Source organism: Condylura cristata, unplaced genomic scaffold, assembly GCF_000260355.1.
Source record: "Condylura cristata isolate star-nosed mole 26May11 unplaced genomic scaffold, ConCri1.0 scaffold00013, whole genome shotgun sequence".
NCBI lineage: Eukaryota > Metazoa > Chordata > Mammalia > Eulipotyphla > Talpidae > Condylura > Condylura cristata.
The window spans coordinates 16192090-16214780 of NW_004567114.1; the positions used below are offsets into that span (position 1 = coordinate 16192090).

Consider the following 22691-nt stretch of genomic DNA (forward strand, 5'->3'; position numbering starts at 1 on the left):
CACTCACCTAGCTGTGTTGTCTCAGTTTATATCCAGGGCTTTGTTGGGGCTGCTGGGACAAAGGTCAGCAACAGGTCTGAGGCTATCTTCAGGTCTCTGGTTCTGAGCTGCAGCCTTTTCCCACGATTTGGTTTCCCCTCCCTAGCTAAATTGTCTCAGTTTATCTCCAGGGTTGTAGCAGGGCTGGGACAAACGGCTGCAGAGCAGCCCGCAGCTGCCGCCTCAGGCAGGTTCCCTCTGTAGGGCTTCCTGCCTTTCTCCGCCTAGATTTTTAAAAAAGCGGAGGGAGTTGGAAGCCGCTGGAGTTCCTGGATCAGTTCCTGCCTGTGTGGCTTCCCTTATGGGGACTCCCCAATCGCTGGTACTCCCTCAGTTATTTTTCTTCTAGTGAGTCCAGGGCGTTCTCATTTGGGTTGAAACTGGTAGCATGAAAGTCTATAGTCCGTTTTTGTATAATCCCGTGCGAGTTTGGATGTAGTCGCCTGGGCGTCTTTATTCTGCTGCTATCTTGCCGGTTCCCGAGTTGGTCGAGCTGATCAGGGCGCCCAGGTGCTCCGGATCGGGTCTGCAGATTCAGCGGTTTTTCTTTCACCCAGGTATTGAGGATCAGATTTGCAGTCTTTCTGCAGCCTGGGCTCCACTCACTGAGCTGGGCCGTCCAGCTTTACCTCCAGGGTTTAGCGTGGGGCAAAGTGGCTCCTGCATCCTGTGGAACTTCCAGGGGCCCGGGTTTCCCCGGGAGTTCCCTTCTGGGAACTCCCCAATCGCCAATTTCCTCTCAGTTATCTACCTTCTAGTGAGTCCAGGGTGTTTTCGTTTTGGTTAAAACATGTAGTAAGTGAGTCTATAGTCCGTTTTCAGTCCTCAATTCCTATGCAGGCTTGGACGCGGTGATCTTGGCCTCTTTACTCTGCCGCCATCTTCTGGAAGTCTCCTGGATGCATTTTTCGCCAGTGCATTTCATTCTTGCTGAAGGATATGAATAATCATTTAGTATTTTGCCCTTTAATGTGACATCAAGATATATTACAAATACTCAGCTAACCTGAGTAATTTATTCAAAGATTCTCTAGATTGTATATCTGGAACACATTCAGCTTAACTGTACGAAATTGTTTTCTTCCTTTAACTGTATATTATTATTATGGAGATATTTTTGCTCTCTTCTTGATTATCTTCATAACTGAATAAGAAAGTTGAGAAAGTTTCATCACTCAAAAAATTATATTTTGTGGTTGACTTAGATTTTAATTTTGTAGTTTTGGTTTAATTCTTGTTTTCGTGCCTTAGCTCATTCTTAAAAATTACAATCTTTTTTCTTTACCTTTGGTTTTTAGATGAACCAAATGATTTGTGTTTAGAACTTTGGCAAAGGAAGCAGAGTAGTTAAAAGCAGGAAAATTATGAGTCCTAATATTATAGTTAGCTCTATAATTTTTTATTAAAAATTTTTCTGTAGGTTTTTAGCCATGAATTAGTCCTTAATGACTTTTATGTAATTTTACACTCAATTTCAGTAGATGCTTCAGATTAAAAAGATAATTTGGATTGTTTTACTAGATTTTTATGAATATTTCTTCCTAATTGTAGGCTGTCAATTTAGAAAATTAGAAACTGCCTTGTTTAGACATTTTTCTTTTTTTTGTTTGTTCAGCAGTACTTGTAGATGTAGTTGAGTAACCGTGCTTATTATGTAATCTGTAAGATGCTCTTTTGACTGGTTAATAGACTGGTGTTTGCACTGTGATTAATAGCCTTGTCAGCTAATTATTATTTGGAATTTGTTAAAGTTATTCCTTTACTGTGTACCAAACTGTTTCTTAAAGACACTTAATGAAGATGCTGGGTGTTTCTATAACAAATACTGATTCTCACAATTGATTATTGCTTAAATTTCCATAAATTAGTACTTTACTTTGTAGGATTAGCAATATAGTCTACATACACATTCAGTTGATGATAGGTTATCATTAGATCCATATTTTTAATTTTGCATGACAGTGGAATAAAGGTTTAATAGTATAAACTAAAGCCATAGATCATATTATATTAGTCTGTTGTTATAAAATACCAACATTTGGTGACTTAAACCACAGATACTTATTTTCTCAGCTTTAAGCAGGCTAGAAGTATAAGATTAAGAAGTCAAGGTTAGCATCTGCTGAACCTTCTTTCTGGGTTACACAAGACCACCTTTCATGGGTGGGTGGGGGGGTCAGGCAGAGGACCAGGCATGATTGAATAATTTTGAAAATATACTCTAGCTTCTAGGTGCTTCAGTTTTTAAATGTTGTTATTAAGGTCGTAGATTTCCTTATTGCTTAATTTCCTCAAATTATTGTACACACTGGTTAATAACTAGATCCTTGAAGCTACTTGGTGAAGTAGTTTCAAAATATAGAATTGGCTGAAATAGAATCTGAACCTGTAACTTTCCAAGATACTGTTGCTTAGGACCTTGCCAAAATGGCATAGTTTAGACCAGACCTTTTTTTGTATTTTTATACTCCAAATTGATACTGCTCAGTTTCTAATTGTCTTAATTTTGAATCTGCATTAAGCCTTCTTAGTCTAGGAATAGTACAAATAATTCAGATTTTTTTTCTTTTTCAGTTTTATTGCTTAAAATGCAAGGTTCTACTTTGTTACAAGAACTCGAAAGCCATCCACTTTCCCTTTATTTATTTTTAAGACATCTATTTATTTATGCATATTGAACTGGGGAACAGGCCAAAGGTATGGGGGCATAAGATTCACCAAAGACAGACTGGGGAGCAGAACAGGCAGATTGATGAAGGACACTGCTGAGGAGAGCAGAGGGTGAGACAGGTCTGCTGTGTTATGTGGGTCAGCTCCCTGGTGGGGGATCGAACTTCTGCTGCAGTGGCTGCTGAGAGCTTCATAGTGCTGTACTTTAACCGGTTGTGTCACCAGTGAGGGCCTCACTTTTCCTTTAAATACACATGTCAGTCCTCATTCTGTGCAGAGCACTATACTATTAGCTCTATTTTTGTGTGTGTGTCTGTGTGTGTGTGATGTGTGTGTTTGTATGAACATAAACACATGTCCATTTCCAAAGAGCTTTAATAGAAGACTATATACTTTTCCTTTTGACAGTGTTTTTGTCATTAAGCATATCCGTGTTGTAGTAATTTTTTACCTTGGAGTCTAGCACCTTAGACTAGTCATTTTCCTCCTGCCTTTCCAATGACTTCTCAGCTTTATTTTAGATTCCTTTTCTGTCCCTCTCTTCTGAACTCCCCTTAGTCCACTCTCTACATATTCTGTTGGCTACTTTATTGGTTTCTATGCCTTTAACTTCTATTTTGAGTCTTTAGTCTATATCTGTTGTCCATGTTTATTGAGTTTCAGAACTATTTATTCTTTTGGCTGTAGAAAGTATTTCTTTTATTTGGCAATGAGTTGATCATGTTTTCTTATTTCCTCTTCTAGAAGCTTTTTTCTCATTTTGTATTTGCATGAATATTTCAAAGTGGATATTGAGAAATGAAGCAGGCTTAATTATATTTCTACAATCATCATTAGACATCCTTAGCCCAATTTAAGTTGGGGACTCCCTGTATTTATCTAGTAACTTTTAGACAAGACTGAGGCCTATGGATTATATAGCAGGGACTAAGTCTATGTCTCATCTCTGCAGAGAATTTTACATTTAGCCTTATTTTTTTTTATTCCAACACAAACTCCTTACTACATTTTTCTTTGGTTAAATAACAATAGAGCTGAGATAGAGCTCACCACACACTGCACAATTCTCCTTAGAATGTACCTCCTTAGAATGTACCATCACCATATGAATTTAAATATATTTTAATTGTCCAATAAAGAAAATCTAATCCTTTAGCATCACCTCCAAATCTGCTCACCCCTAAAATCCCAGTCAATAATCTGCTTTCTATTTCTATACACTTGCTTATTCTGTATATATAAAGTAAATGGAATCCTATAATAGGTGGACCTATATGATTCACTTCTTTCAGTTAGTCAAGGTTTCAAGATTTATCTGTTACAACATTATCATTACTTTACATCTTGCTAAATAATAGTTCATTTTATGGATGCATAACATTTTATTCATTCAATTATCAACTGCGATCATTTCTTGGCTTTCATGAATAATGCTGTTATGAGTATTTATGTACAAGTTTTGGCATTAACATATGTCTTCTCTTGGATATATATACCTAGGAGTTTAATCACGGGGTTATGCAATTGTAACCAGATTGTTTTCGAAAGTGACTGCACCATTATACATTCCTGCCAGCAGAATATGAGTATTCCAATTTATCTACATATACACCAAGAGTTGTTATTATCTGTCTTTTTGATTATAGCTTTCCCACTGGGCGTGAAATGGAATCTCATTGTGGTTTTGATTTGCATTTCCCTGATGACTAGTGATGTCAAATACCTTTTCATATGGTTATTGGCTATTTGTATTTCTCCTTTGGAGGATTGTCTGTTTAGATCTTTGCCCAATCATTATTTTTATTTTTATTATTGAATTATAATGATCTAAGACACAAATACCTTATCAATTATATGAGCCGCAAATATTTTCTCACAATCAGTTGGTTGGCTTTTCACTTTGTTAATTGTGACCTTTGAAGCAGAGTTTTTAATTTTGATCAAACTGAATTTATCAACTGTTTCTTCTTTGGTTGCTTTTGCTTTTGGTGTTATATCTGAGAACACATTGCCAACCCGAGGTCAAAAAGACTTATGTCTCTGTTTTGTTCTTAGAGTGTTACAGTCTCAGCCCTTACATTTAGGTATTTGATTAATTTTTGAATTAATTTTTCTATATGGTATGAACATGAACTATGTAAGTTTTTTCCATGTGGCTATTCAGTTGTCCTAGGAATATTAGATTAAAGTTAATTCTTTCTCCATTAATTTTTTTGGTGTCCTTATTGGACATCTTTTGATCATCTAGTACAGGTATATTTTTGGGCTCTTAATTCTGTTCATTGATTTATGAGTATTTGTATGCCAGTAGCACAGTATCATGATTATTATAGCTTTAAAATGTCCAGTTGTGTGTCTTCCAGCATTTTTTTTTTTTCAGTATCTTCTGACTATTCTGAGTGCCTTTAATACCCGTATGAAATTTAGGATCTGCTTTTAAATTTTCCAATAAAGTCATTTGGGGTTTAGTTATAGAATGTTGACTCTGTAAATCAATTTTTCTTGGGGTATGGGGGTGTTCCCATCTTAACCATACTGAGTCTTAATATTATGTACATGGGCTGCCCTAAATAGTACTTCCTTATTTCTTTAATAGTGTTTTTATAGTTTTCAGAGTATAAGTTGTGCATTTCTTTTTGAAAGTATTACTAGTTATTTTAGTCTTTGAAGCCATTATAAATATTACTCGAAACTTTTATTTTCTGAATCGATTGTTACAAGTCTATAAAAATACAATTGGTTTGTGTATATTGATCTTTCTTTTGCAGTCTTTTTGAACTTTTATTACATAAGATTTTTTTTGGTGGAATCATTAGTAATTTCTCAAATGGGCCATTATAATTTGCAAATACATTCAAATGTGTTTCCTTTTTAATCTGTATATATTTGATTTCATTTTCTTGAATAATTGGTCTGTCTTGACTTACTATTATAATGTTTATTTTTAACATTATTTAATCTGCAAGAGCAGATATCCTCTAATGTTTCTCATCTTAGGTGGAAATCATTGAAGTTTTTACTATTGAGTATGGTAATAGTTGTGTTTTTCTTAGGGTCTGTTATCAGGTGGAGAAAGTTTGTTTTTATTTCTAGTTTTCTGAGTGTCTTTATCTTGAATGGGTGTTGAATTTCATCTTGTGCTTTTTCCCTCTGTACTTTTGATATTGTTACAACCTTGGCATAAAAGACTGGGTGCTTTGTCCTCTAAGGAAAGAATTCACCAGAGAGCATTAGGCATAGTTGAACTAGGAAAGGCTTTATTATACTCTTGCATGAGGGAGCTAGTGCTGGAGAGGAGAATATAGCCTGTCTCCTCAAAGGGAGTTAGGAGGGAGGAGGAGAGCAGTGTCATAGCTTGTTCTGGGTTGGGCTATGCCCGGGCATGGGTAGGCAGATTACATTCCAACCTTACACACATGTTCTTGGCCTTCTCCTCTCAGGAAATTGTGACATAATCATTAGTTAGTATCTAATGCTTTTTGTCTATCATGGTGCTTCATGGTCAGTGTGGTGGCCAAACTGATTGGACGAGACTGGTCAGGCCATGATTTAATCTACCTGTTCAAACAGGTCTTGGGGCAATATATCCTACTGGTTTACTTTTTTTTTTTTTAAACTAGATTGTCTCTATATGATCATGTGACTTTTGACTCTACTGCTTATTAATAAGATGGTATATTACATTAATCGATTTTTACATCTTTAACTTTATATTCCTGTGATAATTCTTACTTGATTGTGATATAAAACTTCTTTACATATTGTTGGATTTTGTTTGCTAACATTTTATTGCGGATTTAAAAATCTATATTCATAAGTCTTATTTATATCCACAGTCTTACAAGCAATCTGGGGAAATGATAGTTGGGGCTCCAATATTGTCAGCCTGCTGTGTCTAGGTATAGTGCCACTCATACCTCTGGGGAATGATGGAGCAGGGGATTCCCAATATCTAATCTGCTCTTGCCAAGAATTTAGCTTAAGCAAGTCAGAGATGTGAAGATAAAAAGTTCTAGTGTTTCACTCTTCCAGTAAGATACCCACTAATAAGATCTGTGGGTTTTCCATAACAAGTAATTCTGAAATTTGCTCCAGCTGTAAGTCCTACAATTTAATTCAACTCTGACACTGAATTCCTAGAATTAGTGCAGACCCTATAGGTTAAGGACACAGTCTCACAAGACTTCTCCTCACTTCAGATGCCAGTCACAACTATTGGGTCCCCAGGCTATTTATACTTCTATGTGATTTGGCTAAAAATCAAAGATTCCCCTGACCTCCCCCTTCCACCACCCATTAATTTTAATAATTTGAAATGACAAATAGTTTACAGGACTCAGGGCAATACTTTCTTACTAATAGTGTATTAATAAAGGATACAAGTGAACAATCAGATAAACAGGTCCATAAGGTGATCTCTGGAAAATCCAGAGCACAGAAGCTTTTGTCTCTGTGGAATTGGGATGTGAGACCCTTCCGGCATCCAGATGTGTTCAGCAACCTAGAAACTCATCAGATTTTTGTTTGAGTTTGTATCGAGCTTAATCTCTAGCATACCTTTCTCCCATTGGTAGAGGCTGAAGAGCCATTTGTTAAATCTCCAGCCCTATCCTGAGCCTATCTAAGAGCCAGATCCTAAGCCAGCTCATTTGCATTTCTTATACTCTGATCAATCTAAAGAACTTATTATGAATAAAAACCTTTGAACACTTTAGAAGTTCTGAGGGCTTTAGTAGCTCTGAGTCAGGACACAAGCCCAGTATGTTTCTTAAGCCACAGTAATGTTAAGGGGAAAGGATGTCCTAAAGGATTTCTGCAGAGTTTTGTGGACTCCACCCCCTACTCCAGTTTTCTGGACTCCAACCCCTACTCCAGTGATTGGAAACCACAACTCCCAGCAGTACCAAGGAGAGAAATGCAAAGACCCAAGGGCGGAGCTAAGTAGGCTTCTGGGACTTTTGGGGATAGATAGGGAGTGATTCTCTTCGAGGGCGGGGGTGGGGGGGTGAGGAAGGCACTGGGAGGGTGGTTCAGGCAACATCTCTCTCTGGGACAACAGCTGGCTCAGGACCACGTGACTGGGGGCTATCAGTTAGTTTGTTACTAGAGATCAGTTAGTTTGTCACTAGTCAGTTAGTTACTAGAGTTGCAAGTCAGCGGAGTTGGGAAGATATTCTAGTTACCTTGTATCTCTCTTGTCTTTCTCTGGGTTGTTCCTTTTCCTTTCCCCTTTTTGTAAATAAACCCATTATTGACCCTTTTGTGTGTGCCTGTAGTACAACTAAATTTTAAGTGCGTGGGTGAGGACCCACAGTCAGGCAGCTCAGTTCACCTTGGGTTACCCTGTAACAGTACAACTTTAGAGTATGAACTGGAGGAAGTAGAAGTCCTCTCTGCTTGGCAATATCCATCTATGTAGATGAGGTATGGAATTTTCATCAAAATGACAGTACTGAAGTACCACGTTTAGTAGTTTTTTTGAACAAATGTTTCTTCATTTGTTGTATGACCTTAGGACAATTCCTAAAGACTTAAAATTTTTGTGAATAGTAATTTTCAGCATTTATGTATATTTCAATGAAGAGCAGTTTCACAGATCTTCTCATGTTGTCATTCTGGAAGTGGAAATACTATAAAGTCCCATTTTTGTTTCTGATGAGAGTGTATGTTAGTATGTGATCAAGGAGTATTCTGGAACCCTCAAACTTGTGGGCTCTAAGTGCTTCTGGGCATCCATGAACACAGAGACAAAGCAGACTCTTAGAGTAAAAGAACTTTAATAGATTTAGTGTGTATAGAGAAAGAAAAGAAAGACTATTTCAAATAAAAGACACAAATGTATCCATCTCCTCATGTGTAAATGTCCAGTCAAACAGGGCTGACCTGAGGTGGTATTGCTGAGGCCCAAAAGCTTGCCACAAGTCTAAGGAATCTTCTGCCAGGAAACTGTTGGAAGGGTGCAAAGGGGGCCAGGCAAATCTGGGAAGAAAAGCATAATCAAAGTATAAATAAATGTAATAGCTTAGCTCCGCCCTTCATTGAGTAGGGCAGGGGGCATAGTAACTTTCCTTTTAATGGAGACATCTTTGTAACGTTCATATTAATAAATATCTAAAATTTCCCTTTAAAAATGTGATTTTTTTAATTCATTCAACTCATTCTTTATAATATTATGTATTTTCCCCATACTCTGGCAAGTGGTGGTATTTATTATATTACCCAGGTACCTTCAGACCAAAAGACTATGTCTTTTTTTCATGCTTGCAAACTAATGTATTTGGGGAATACCTAGACTAGGGACGGTATCCTATCCCCAATTTATTATAGGCTGAACTATTGTATTTTAGCCTCTTTTAATATGCTGTTGCATGCTGTTCTATCAGGTTTGGGATAAGATAGCTTCATGAAACTGGGAGGTTTCACTTAATGACTCAACCTGAACACATAATTATCACAATTTTGGGATTTCATATTATAGTTTTATAACCATACAGATTTACTTGGCAGCAAGTATAAGAGAGGAAAAGTAATCACCCTGTTATCAAATTTTGGGAGAGTTGTAACACAGAGCACACAGGACCTAGTCCAGAGAGTTCCAGGCATTTGTTAATCTGCAGAAAGGGAAAGACTTCTTAGTACAAGAGTCCCAGAGGACACTCACCAAACCTGGCTAAGGCTTTAGGACCATAGATGTGTTGCCCATCAGCATCTTAATATGCCTTAAATTCTCTGCCTAAATTTATACTTCTTTTCAGAGGCATATTAATTAGTACCACCTGTCAATTTTAGTCAGGGTCTCTCTGCAGACTCAGGTTTTTATGTGTTCTTGCCTTTCATGTGTCTGTTTGTCAGTGTCTTTATACAGATGTGGTTGCTTTTTAAATGATAATTAAGTCACTATTTCAATGGCCAGGATGATTACAATATCAACACATATAATAATTTGATCAGACATGACCATATAATACTTTTTCTGAGAACTCTCTGGACTGCTGGGGGTCTCAAGTTTTCTTGCTTACACATCAGTGCTATATAGAGATATTATTGCTTACTTATTTAGTCTTCTGATCTATTGATTTTCTTACTTTACTTCTTATAGAGGTAAAGATTGTTTTGATTGTTTAAAATCAAGTGGAGTGTGGAGAATACACTCAACTGGGAAGGTTCTGAGACTTGACTGAAATCTTATTCTTTGAAAAGTCAAAGAAAAATTTATTTTCTCATTTCTGCTTTAAATATCTAAATATAAAGATGGTGCTATTCTGAGGATCTCTGAAAAAGAGTTAGTTGCTTCAGGGCAAATGCTGGCATTAATTAGCTCCATCTTATAGAGAATTTCTTCCTACCTGATATGCTAGCCCCTTGGGTGTATGCATTCTAGGAGACCAAAATAGGAATTTTATTTTATTTTATTATTTTTTTGTCTCTGAAATAAACCTTTCTTCTACAACAGTTTTGATTTTCAAATGCTTATAGTAAACTGCCTTACACATCAAATTAGGGGCTCAATTGTGTTATAACTAGCAGTGTAACAGTCGACCAAACTACCCTATGGAGTTGCCTTTCTCAAGATGATACATTACATAAGTATTTTATAAACACCCAAGAAAATCGTGGCTTCAAAAAGAAAAAAAGAAAACTGTGACTTCATTTCTATACTTTTGATATCAACCATTGTACAAATTCAAATGTTGTGGGTATTTTTTGTTTTAATTTTTCAGTGTCTGTATTTCGTAAGATAGAGTGTTTATTTTCCTATATTTTGAAATATTAACTATTTTCCAGATTTTTTTTTTAAGATTTATTTATTTGTGCATACAGAACTGGGGTACAGGCCAGAGGCTCAGGGGCGGTGAGAGGCTTCACCAGAGACAGAGTGGGGAACAGAACAGGCAGATCGACGAAGTACACTGGTGAGGGGAGCAGCGGGCGGGTCAGGAGAGGTCTGCCACACCATGTGGTCACCTCCGGGGCAGGCGGGAATCGAACTCACGCGGAAGCGGCTTTAGATTCTCAGTGCTGTGCTTTAACCCTCTGCGCCACCAGGGAGGGCCTATTTTCCAGATTTTTAAAAAAATAGTAATTTTTTTTTTTTTAAAGACTAAACTTCAGTGGCTCTGTGAGGAACTGAAAGAGAGAGAAAACAGAGAGAAAAGCCTACGGCACCAGCTGATGCTGTGCAGGCAGCAACTCAGGAATATGACCGAACACAAGGAATCTGAACTCCAGTGTCTCTTTGAACAGATAGAAAGGCAGGAGCAACTTCTGGAAGAAATACATCGGGAGAAGAGAGGTATGGTAACTGCTCTTAGTTTTCTTTTTCTTTTCCTCTATTCCAGATTATTTCCATATCCATTTCCTTTCCTTGTCTTGTTCACCTTATCTTTCTTCATAGTGGGGTCTAGAAGAGACATCTGTTCCAAATCTGGCACTTTTTCCTTCAGTTACTGTATCTCTCTCCTTCACTTGTGTCTTCTGCACATTATTAAGCATTTTTTTTTCATAAGGCATGTGAGTTATCTCTTACAGAATGCAGTAGTTTTATTTCAGTATAATAGCCATCCATTTATTTATGGTTTAAGTATTTGTTTTGGGCCTATTTTATTCTCAGAACTATTATAGGCACTGAGAGTACATCAATGAGTAAAGCAGAAAAAAAATCTTGCTCTTGTTTGGCTTACATTATATTGAGACTGGGATGAAAGAAAAAATTAACTATAGGTAGGGAAAACTATGGAACTATAATGACATAAGAAAAAAATAAAACTAAAAATAGAAAGCAACAAGATAAAAATAAATGGGTAAATTATGTATTAGGTTATAAGCACAAAGGCTTAAACAGAATAGAGGTTGAAGAGTTTTGGGGAGTATAAGGCAGGGCTTAATATGTTTACTATGTAGGTAAAACTTTAATGTTAGAAAAGAGACTTGGCAAATGACTTTTCTGTTTAGTTGTGCTATGATTGCATCAGGATGAGATGAAGAAAAACGGCAATTATGTGGGGGGAAGCTATGTGGGTCTTGGTTTGCGTTGACCTTTTCTTTATTAGTATTTTATTAATTTAAGAATTAGCAAGAGGCTTAATATTGTTTAGGAAGACATTAAGAAAAACTAAACATGTGAGAATCATGTTTAAAGTAAATTTTACTTTTCATTTTACTGATTAAGATTATTCCTTCCATCAGTATCACCAGAAAACAGTTTAATCTTGTGCTGAGTGATTCTAATTTGTGCCCAGGCCACATACATTCTTAAAATATTTGAAAATTAAAATTGCTATTATTAATATGCATTATGCATATCAGTCTCCATCATACTAGCTATAAAACCAAGAACATAAAAGATCTATTTCTTTAAAATAATAGCTATAAACTCACTATTAACATAAAAAATAGTGAAATTTAACTTTTACATTACAAATTGTTTTACATTTTTATAAATCTTAATTGCTTTTAGAATTGTATTTTCATTTTCTCTTCTCTGTTTAATTTGTTATGTTACATGTCATGTAACTTCTGGAAAAATTGCACTGTATATTCATGTGAAATTAAGTGTGAAAAGGAAATTTGTAAGTAGTAGTATTAGAGTCTTAGATGTAGTAATCTTAGATGGTCCCTAAACCATCCTTTGAGAATTTCTCCTCTTGTGCTATTGACAGGGGTAGAAAGCCAGCAATAGTACTCAGAAGATTCCCTTGTAGCTTTAAAAATTTATAGTATAAGAAGATCAAATTGCGGAATTTACAGATACAATTCAAACTGGCCTTTCTTGTTGCTATAGACTATTTACTAATTAACATCAGGTTACAACCAGAATTTTTTTTAAGTAAGCAATATTGTCACCCTGTAATTACTTTCGTTGTGAAAGGATGCCATAGTATATTAAAAATATATAAAACTGTCAGTGGGGAAAGATTCAAAGAATGAAATATTTGTGTACTAAGGTAATTATATTCACCTACCCAGTTTTTTCATATGCTTCAGAAGTTAAGCCTATAAAGTTGATATTTTTTCTCTAAAAATTGTATTTCTAGTTTTTTATTTCAATTCTTTTAATCTAATGAAAATGTTTTCTTCATTTTGTACAGATAGGTCATTTGAATTCTTTTTTTTTTTAAGATTTATTTATTTGTTCATACAGAACTGGGATACAGGCCAGAGGCTCAGGGGCTGCGAGAGGCTTCACCAGAGACAGAGTGGGGAGCAGAATAGGCAGATCTACGAAGTACACTGCTGAGGGGAGCAGCGGGCGAGTCAGGAGAGGTCTGCCACATCATGTGGTCACCTCTGGGGGGTGGGGGGGGGAATCGAACTCATGCGAAGTGGCTTTAGTTCTCAGTGCAGTTCTTTAACCCGCTGCACCACCAGGGAGGGCCGACATTTGAATTCTTATATTTATCTTAGAATCATTTTACCATTCTATTTTATTTTAAGTAGGGTTTGTTAAATGTATAGATTAAGTTGAGAATTGACATCTTAATACTGAGTCTTTCAATTCATGAACTTGGTATTGCTATCCATTTATTTAGGTCTTTTTGTTTTTCTCATGGAGGATTTTGCAGTTTTCAGCAAAATGATGTTGCATATCTTTTATAAAATTACTTCTAGCCTTTTCTGATTTATGATGTGATATTAAATGATATTTAAAAAGTGTTATTTCCTTCATTCTTTTCTAGTGTACAGAGATATAACTGAATTTTTTTCTTTGTGTTTTAATTTTGATCTGCAAGCTTAAGCCCATTTATTTATTCTTATAGTTTCTTGTATTTGTGATTTCCTAGCACTTACAACTTTCTTCCTACATGATCACAACATTTGTAAATAAGAACACTTTTGTTTCTCCTTTATTTTATGTTTGCTTGTCTTAATCAACTAGTTGGTACCTTCAATATATATCTTAAACTAAACTTGTATTCATGGGATAAATTCTGCTTTGTCAAAATGTATTTTTCCTTAAATATATATATATATATATATATATATATATATATATATATATATATATATATATATGGCTGCATGTGATTTATTTGTTTAGTTTTTGCTTCTGTATTCATAAGGAATACTGATCTGCAGCTTTTCTTATAATGTCTCCATCAGACTTGATTGTTAATGTAACAATAATCTCTTACAGTTAGTTGTTTTTAACCTTCTATTTGGGGGGAACATTGTATTTAGTTGTATTTTGTGAAAAGTTTTAAATTCATGATAGAATTATTCAATGAAGTTTCTTGGATTTATTTTTGTTTTGGGAAATGTTTCAATTTTAAACTCAACTTCTTTAATAGATAGATGGGTATTCAAAATTTTCATTTCTTTTAGAGCTAGTTTTTATAATATTTGTCCATTTAACCTAACATATCAACTTTATAGGTTTAAAATTTTTCGTAGTATTCTTTTCAATTCTTTTAATCACCCTAAAATCCATATTATGCCTCTGTTATATTCATGATAATGGTAATTTACTTTCTGTCTTTTTTTTCTTTTGAATCTTGTTGAAAGTTTTGTTAATTTTATTAAAGTTTTAAAAGAACTTTTTTCTATTTGCCTTTCGTACTGTTATATTTTCTTGCTTTACTTTTGTATTTACTTTGTGTAGTATCATTTGTTCATTTTCTGGTCTTTTAAGTTGGAAGCATTATTTTACTATCTATCTTTCCTAATATAGGCAGTTAGAATTATGAATTTCCACTTTAGCACTCGTTTTCTGTATTCCATAACTATGTTGTTTTCTCATTGTAACTTTCGTTTGAATTAGAAAATATTTCCTTTGTCTTTTCTTGTTCAGTGGATTCTTTTAAACAAGTTTATAATTTAATATCCAATTATGTGTATAGTTTTCGAGATATTGTATTACCATTGATCTCTAACAGGGTTTCTAATAAGACTTGTGGTCACAGAACATACTCTGCATTATTCTGATATTTTGAAATTTATTGAGACAGTTTTTCTTTCTTGTTGTCTGTTTTGGTGAATTTTCCTTGTACACTTGAAAATGCTTTACATTTATGACCAAACATGTTATGAATGTCATTTATATCAACTTGGTTCACAGTGTTCTATGTGCCTAGTCATTTTTATATCCTTTCTGATTATTTTTTGTCTAGTTCTGTCCACAACTGATAGAGAATTGCTAAAATACCCCAATATCACTTTGATTTTTTTGCTTTTTTTTTTTTTTATCACTTTGATTTTTTTGCTTTTTTTTTTTTTTGATACACATAGTTTGAAATTTTGGTTTTAGATCCTATCCTAATATTGATTGTGGAAATATATCTAGTTAACCTCTGTAAATGCAAAAGGAGGGATAAAAATAGAACATTGGTATTGGCAACAAATACAAAAGACACTGGAGGATTTTAGTACAAATTTGAAAATTAGTCTAGAAATGAGTGAGAATTTACACAGAGTACTAAAGTCTCAGTGGTTTTGCCATTGCAAGAAGTAGGAGCCAGGATGTATAGCTGATGTGATGGGAAAGTAGGAGGGTTCCCATTTTTAACCTGTTCCCTAATATCGTAAATGAAAAAGCCATCAAGAGGACTCAAACTTCTGTGACAGTACAGATATGGCAATCTCTCCTTGTGATTAGGGGCTGTCTAGTGATTCAGAAATAAGGAAGACTGTACAACTAATGAGCAAACAATGCTGTTATTGTTTGATGTAAAAGTATTTTATTAGGAGACAAGATACAATAGATGTGTTATTGGAAATATAAGCAATATGTTCTTGAAAGGGGCATATTGATAATTTCTGTTGAAGTTGTCCTGTGAATGAGAGGTTTTTGCGCGATTTGCCCTTCAATTTAGATCTTTAAGGGCCTCCCTAGTGGTGCGGGGTCTCAGCCCTGTCAGGCCATTGATGGCCACTGAGGTATAGCATAAGTTCCACCTCAGGCCAGAAAGCTAACCCACATGGTGCAGCAGATATTTCTAAAGTAACAGAGTTAACTATAGTATATGTTTATAGTTGATTCACTTGATGTGTCAGAAATTTATCTGGTAAGTAGAATAAGGTAAATCTACAAGTAAACCACAAAAGAGACGTTTCATATTTGCTGTAATTCATCTTGTTTTCTGGCACTGATATTTTTTAGTTTGATTTAATACTAACTGTTAGGTGTCAGGATAACCAAGGCCCTTGTACAAAAGGCTTTACCAGTGAGAGCTGTCAGATTTATGCATTTGAGCTAGTTTTATATTGCTGTACTACTCTGGTCTCTTTGTACAGGAGTGTTCCAAAAAGAGAAAAGCCATCTTGGAGTTCATGTCATAGACCTCTTAGAACTTAGTAACTATTGACTAAGTATTTCTTCATTATTATAAATGGCAACAGGAATATTATTCAACAAATGTAAATTCCAGTTAGGAGGATTTAGCTACATTATCTTACTTGCACAAGTAGTTACTTTAATAATTCCTTAGTAAGTCAACTGCTGTCTGTATCCTGAATATTCTGATAACCTTCTATTCCTGTATGTGCCGTTATTCCTCTATAAAAATACTTTGGATCTATGAAGTTTACTAAAAAGACAAGAAATATGTGGATAGAAAGATTCCTGTTCAAGGCTCTTCAGAAGGTTTAATTGCAGTCTTGCTAAATGAAACACTTACAATTATAAACTAATACAATAGGCATTTTTCTTACCTTATTTCTCCTGATACTCAAATTGTGAACTCTTATTTAAGGATTCTGTTTTGCTTTCCAGGTATACCCACCTCTTACATCTCTAGCTTATATCCCAGTTCCTCTATATAAAAATAAATAAAATCTTTTTGTCTGTTACTATTCTTTTTGTCTGTTGCTATTTAATATAGATAATTTTTCTTCCAAGATAAAGCAGAAATTGGCATGGCCTCTGAAATTCATTTTCTTTAAAGATGAATTTTTATTTTACCCATTTTGTTGTTATTTGTTCGATTGGGTGGGCTCTTCATTAGTTCTTTATTATGCAAATACTTTGTTATATATCATTTAGTGGGAAAATAGATGTAAGGTTTAAAGAGGTCATTCTCAAGATCACTTTGTTGGGGATGACTTTTTGTAAATAAAAGGGAAAGTATGAATAGGATGTAGAGGAGGGAAAGTAATTTTCTGGCTACTTTAGAAACATTATTTTGTAGCAGAGGACTAATTTCTCAGGCTGGATGTTTTTAATTTTAGTTTACACCTGTGTCTTTGCCAAACAGTAGGTACTGATGAAGTGTTTCATCACCACCCTACAGTTTTCTCAGTTCAATGCCATTTTTTTTTAAAGATTTGATGTATTTTTATAGAAGAACTGGGATATAGGCCAGAGATGTGAGAGGTGGGCTGTCTGAGAGGATTCACCAGAGACAGAGAGGGGAGCGAAATAGGCAGATCTACTGAAATACACTGCTGAGGGGAGCAGTGGGTGGGTCAGGAGAGGTCTTGCTGGGCCATTTGGGCCAGCACCCTGGCTGGAGATCACATTCAAGCAGCCATGGTGATGGTGCAGAGATTTAAACCATAAGCCACTAGGGAGGTTCCTCAGATCAACACTTTTAAGTCATGTTAGCAATGACTGTGGGTGTGGCAAACATTCAAGGAACTGCCCTGCATCAGAAATAACTTGTTTCTTGGCTCCCTCCAACAGTTTTGATCAAACACATAACCAAAAAATGTATTTAGTTAAGTGTGTCCATTAGAATGGAGGTTTTTTGTTTGTTTGTTTTTAAGATTTATTTATGCATCCAGAGCTGGGGTCCAGGCCAAAAGTGCAGGGGCAGTGAGAGGATTCACCAGAGACAGAGTGGGGAGCAGACCAGGTAGATCAGCAAGCACACTGCTGAGGGGAGCAATGGGTGGGTCAGAAGACATCTGCCATGCTATGTGGTCACCTCCAGAGTGGGGATAGAACTCATGCTGAAGTGGCTTTAGCTTCTTAGTGCTGTGCTTTAACCCACTGCGCCACCAGGGAGGGCCAAGAATGGAGTTTTTGTGAAAATAATGTTTTTGTTGTATGTTGTGACCCCGGTGCCTAGAAAGAACCTAGCATACAGGCGATATGTCAATTACTGCTTGAATAAATGAATGAAAGAATATTAAAGGGGCACCATTAATCAGAGAGCTATAATATTTATGCTTAGTGAAAAAGAAAGCCATAATGAGCCATATAACCAAATAAACTCTGTATAACCACAAGAAAAAAAAATCAGCAAATATTCATCAGAAGCTGATTAAGTAATTCAAATGTAGTGGTTTGCATTTTATTTATGGCACTATGGAATTAGGTAACAATATTAAGAAACAATATCTTAATATTTTAGTTATGTGTTGCATTTTACAGTAGACATATTTCAACTGTTATAGTTTTATTCATTTCATGACAATATTCTCTAAGAGTGTCCTGATTCATTTAGGGATCCTAGAACATTGTTAGTAGTAATTCTAGCCCTGTTTTGTATGATTTGAGTTAGTTCGCTAGTATAACATGGAAAAATAAAAATATGTTGGATACCAAAAATGTAAACCAAGAATATTAAAATTATCTGTCTCAAATAGTTTCAGTCCCTAATAATAGTATATATATAATTTTTAAAGTATAGTCTATTTGTTAGTTATCATAACAGATGATCATAGCAAATTTAAGCTTGGTTATTAATGTTGAGTGGGAGAATCCAGAATGGGAGAGGTTGAACAGGTGAAAGAAATGTTAATTGGTATAGCAGGTTCCCAGTAGATATGAGAGAGCCTGAGCAAGAAAGTAAAAGTAGAGAAATGAGTCTTGGAAAAAATAAGGACAAAGGAGTTGGGTGTTTTTTCTTCCCTAAGTTTTCTAGCTCTTTGAATACATAACATTTTTGGCACTTTCCCATCATGACATTTTATTTTATTTTATATTTTTAAAAAGATTTATTTATTTGTGCATACAGAACTAGGGTGCAGGCCAGAGGTGCAGGGGGCGGTGAGAGGATTCACCAGGGACAGAGTGGGGAGCAGAACAGGCAGATTGACGAAGTACACTGCTGAGGGGAGCAACAGGCGGGTCAGGAGAGGTCTGCCACGCCATGTGGATCACCTCTGGGGTAGATGGGTATCAAATTCATGCTGAAGTGGCTTTAGTTTCTTAGTGCTGTGCTTTAACCTGCTGCCCCACCAGGGAGGGCCCCCATCACAACATTTTATATAGTGGTTTTCTTATTTTACTCTTAGCTTCTCAAATATGACTGGGTTTATTCTTTGCTTTGCAAGTGTTCACTACCTGTATAGAGAAAAAAGAAGAAATGAGTAGTAGAGACTGGACTTGCTATGTAAAATTTTTGGGAGACCTGCATTAGTAGAAGACTCATGAGTTTGAAGCCAAATAGAACATGTAGAACATGTCTCATGACGATAATTTTGCAAGCTACTTCCCCAGGATAACACTTGTCATGTGTTGGATATGCAAGGCATAAGACAGTTTAGTGATGAATCTTATAAATTAAACACTCATTCTGTTTTTTTTTTTTAAACCATTGCAGTGAGACCTGTTTTAGGTTTTTTCTTTTTTTTAAATCTTCTAAAATTACTCTGTTATTCCAAGTTTGGGGTCTAGAAAACATTACATTTCTGAAGATTGTCATATACCTCATTTGTGTGTGTCAGGGTGATCTCAGTTTTATAAGGAATATAAGGAATTTTTCTTTTATTTCTCTGTCTGTTTCTGTAGTTTCTGAGAAACTCTGTCTGACTTTTGTTTTGTTTGTTTGTTTTTTGCTTGCTCTGTCAATGCCTGTTCCAATTCTGTTATTGGTGTATGACTGGATAGAGAATAATTTCTAAGAACTCATTTGTGTTGCAGAAATAAGGAACAGACTTGCACACTCTACACACCTCTCCTAACAAGTAGGCTAGCCGTGGACTTGCATCATTTATATTTTGTGTGTACATGTTTAGTTTTCTATCCATTCTCCCATTCACCCATTATTTATTCCCTACAGAATTTCAAGCATTTTTTTCTTTTGTTTTTCTCATTGAAAAAACATTTAACAGGCAAGCTTGAAACTTATAGAAATACTGATAGATGTTGCCTATTCTAACAACAAAGCAAACCATATTTTTTTCTGTTGCATACTAGAGTGTAATTAAACATTTTAAATTAAATTAGGGTCTGATCTCTAAAACTAATATAATTTATTTATTTGGATTCTGGTTAACTTAAAAAAGCCTACTTAGTACTTTATTTTACATTGTTGCCAGTCTGTTCAGAAGTTCATTGATGTTGGATCATTAGAGATAATGGAGGATTATTTTAATTGATAGATTGAGACATTTAAATTCATTAAACTATTTATGTAAAATGAAATTACATTGTCCCTCTTTTAGTTTTAGGCATTTATAATTGCTTTCAAAATCCAGTTGAGAAACAGTAGTTTTTTCTTTTAATTCCAGTATTTAAGTCAAATCAGACTTTCATTTTAATGTCTTGAGTGTGTGTTTATATATTTATGTTTAGTTACAATATTTTTTCTTTTTTTTATTTTGATTTGTAATCTATTACAATTCAGCAAAAATTGGAATTAAGACTATGGTTAAGTGTTTTTAAAAATCATTATATGACAAGCTGCTGATCCGCAAATCTGGGCAGATATCAACTTCGATTGAATATGTAATCAAAGTTCAGGTTGCTCGTGATAAATTAGCAATATAAAGTTCTGGCTAATCACACTTTAGTTAGTTGTAAGTATCTCTGCCCACTTGCCACTCTGTATAATGGGCTTAATACTGTACATATTTCAGTTTGAATTTAATTTTAGAGACAGACATTTTGTGTATCTACAGTACTGTATACACATGGTAGTAGTGAAGTACTGATTGGCAGGAGAGGTCAGCTATGTAAAGTTTACATTTTTCCTCTTTAAAGTTGTGTGTGTGTGAGTGACTGTGTCCATATTCTGGAATATATTCTGGAAAATCCATGTTAATGATATTATTTGAATCAATCTTCACATTTTATTATTTGTTTCTCTTAGAGGTTATTATTTGATTTTCTGCCTTTTCATAGTACACAAAGCTGTTCTACTTGATTTTGAATCATAGAGAATCAAGTTCAGCCTCAGGGAGAAGTATAACATTGCATGTACTGAAATAGATTTGATATGAGTTTGTATGTAATAAGTAGTTTTCCTCAAATTCAAAGCATATATTTGCTTTGTTTGAGTTCTTTTAAGTGTTACATCTTTTGTATTTTGTAGCATACGGAGTTAGTTATCACTTGTGGTTAGTGGTTAATCCTAATCTACTCTTTCAAAATTTTTCATTACATAGCAAAAGAGAGTTAGTAATTGTGATGTAATTAAGGACTTTAATATTTGCTGACAAATATTATAGGAAAGGGATCTTAAAAATGACAGAAATAGGAAACAGAAAAGACTGACTCCATATTAGCAGAACTCAATTTATAATCCATGACCTTGAATATAGAGGAAGGTGGTCACAAGCCAAATTTAGGCAGTCTTTGAGAAAGTAGAAAAGGCAATAAAAGTGATTCTTCCTGGATTTTCCAGAATGAAATAAAATTTTGACGAATACCATGTTTTATTTATAGTTCAGCAAGAGCCATGCAACTTCTGCAGAATTTTGACATAATAAATTTGCATTATTTTTAGACACTGAAATTTGTTATTGCTTGTTACTTCATCCTTAGAAAACCAATACATGGTTAAAAATCACAAACAATGATTTATGATAGTTTTTTTTTAACCACTTGATTTCTATATATTAAATAATACTTAAGTCTCTTTGGGCAAATTTGCCTACTTTTAGACACTTGCCAGATAGTTAGCAATAAATATATATTACTTTTAATCTACTAATATTAATTTTGAAATGGGCTATTTTCAAAATGAATACAGTTTCCTTAATTATTCGATACTTTTCATTTAAATACAACAAAATAAAATCAAAGTTCTATGGGTCATGAATGAACCTGAAATGTAGTTAATTTTCAGTACAGGCTGTCATAAGACTTTTGCTCACTTATATTCCTTCCTACTTTCCAATTTTATTCTTTTTGCAATTTGTATTATGGTAGTATATATGGAAGGAAATTAAAAAATAAGACCACAGGAGAAAAACATCTGGGAACAGAGAAACAGCATCCCAACCCCAAGAAGCAGTTATTTTTTCTTACACTCAATTTCACTCAGAAATTTTTTTGATATCTAAGGAAAGAGTTGATGGTTCATGTGATTCCCATCTATAGGGTTATGGAAACTCCTTGTGAGAAACAACTTAGTCTGGAAATGAAACAGGGCAGGAATGTATTGTGTTCTTTCTATAAGCAATGTAACAAAAAGGATTCCCAGTTATTGTTTACATAGTAATAAAAACTAACATTTATTGCTTTTATATCAGATACCACTTCAGTGCTTAAGCAATTTTTTAGTTCATTTAATATTCATTTACTATCATCCAACATTCAAAAAATTAAAGCTGTTGGGTTTCATTTCTTAGTAGAAATACGTCGGAGCAGTTAGAGGCATGTTTTGGCTATGGTGGTTCCTGGGTACTGTTGCCTCTGTGGACTCCTTCCAAATAAAATGAAAATTTTGACTATTTTGTTATAAAGAGGAATACAATCCAGGCTTGATTTATTATTATATATTCCCTATTCATTATTCTTCTGGTCTTATAATAAAATAAAAACATGTCATTAGCACTTTGATAAGCATTTTCTTGGAACCCTTGCTCTCATACCCAGTGGTGATGTTAGCTTTGTATTGCCATGGTAAGAGTATCGGCTCTGTGTTAAGACTGTGTAAGAGAGCAAAGCTTGTGGAGTATGGAGAAGGGCGATATGGAGGACAAATTTTGCTTACAGTGATACAAATGGAACTCCTAGATCTGCATAGACTTTACCCAGGTGAGGGCCAGTGACATTTGCCCCAGCAAAGGGAACATTATTAGTGAAGGGCTTAAGTGGAAAAGAGCTTTTTCAGGAACATGTTGAGATAAGTAAATGGAAGTACAAACAAAAT

At 34.8% G+C, this 22691-nt stretch overlaps 1 protein-coding gene across 1 annotated transcript in view; it reads left to right on the plus strand.

The window, feature by feature from the left end:
- CEP128 (centrosomal protein 128kDa) overlaps positions 1–22691 on the plus strand; it is a 173644-nt gene that overhangs the window by 144963 nt on the left and 5990 nt on the right. The window contains exons 18-19 of the mRNA XM_012724388.1: positions 10810–11002; positions 22415–22576. Coding sequence (XP_012579842.1) covers positions 10810–11002; positions 22415–22576 — 355 coding nt within the window. The remainder of the gene's footprint in view (positions 1–10809; positions 11003–22414; positions 22577–22691) is intronic.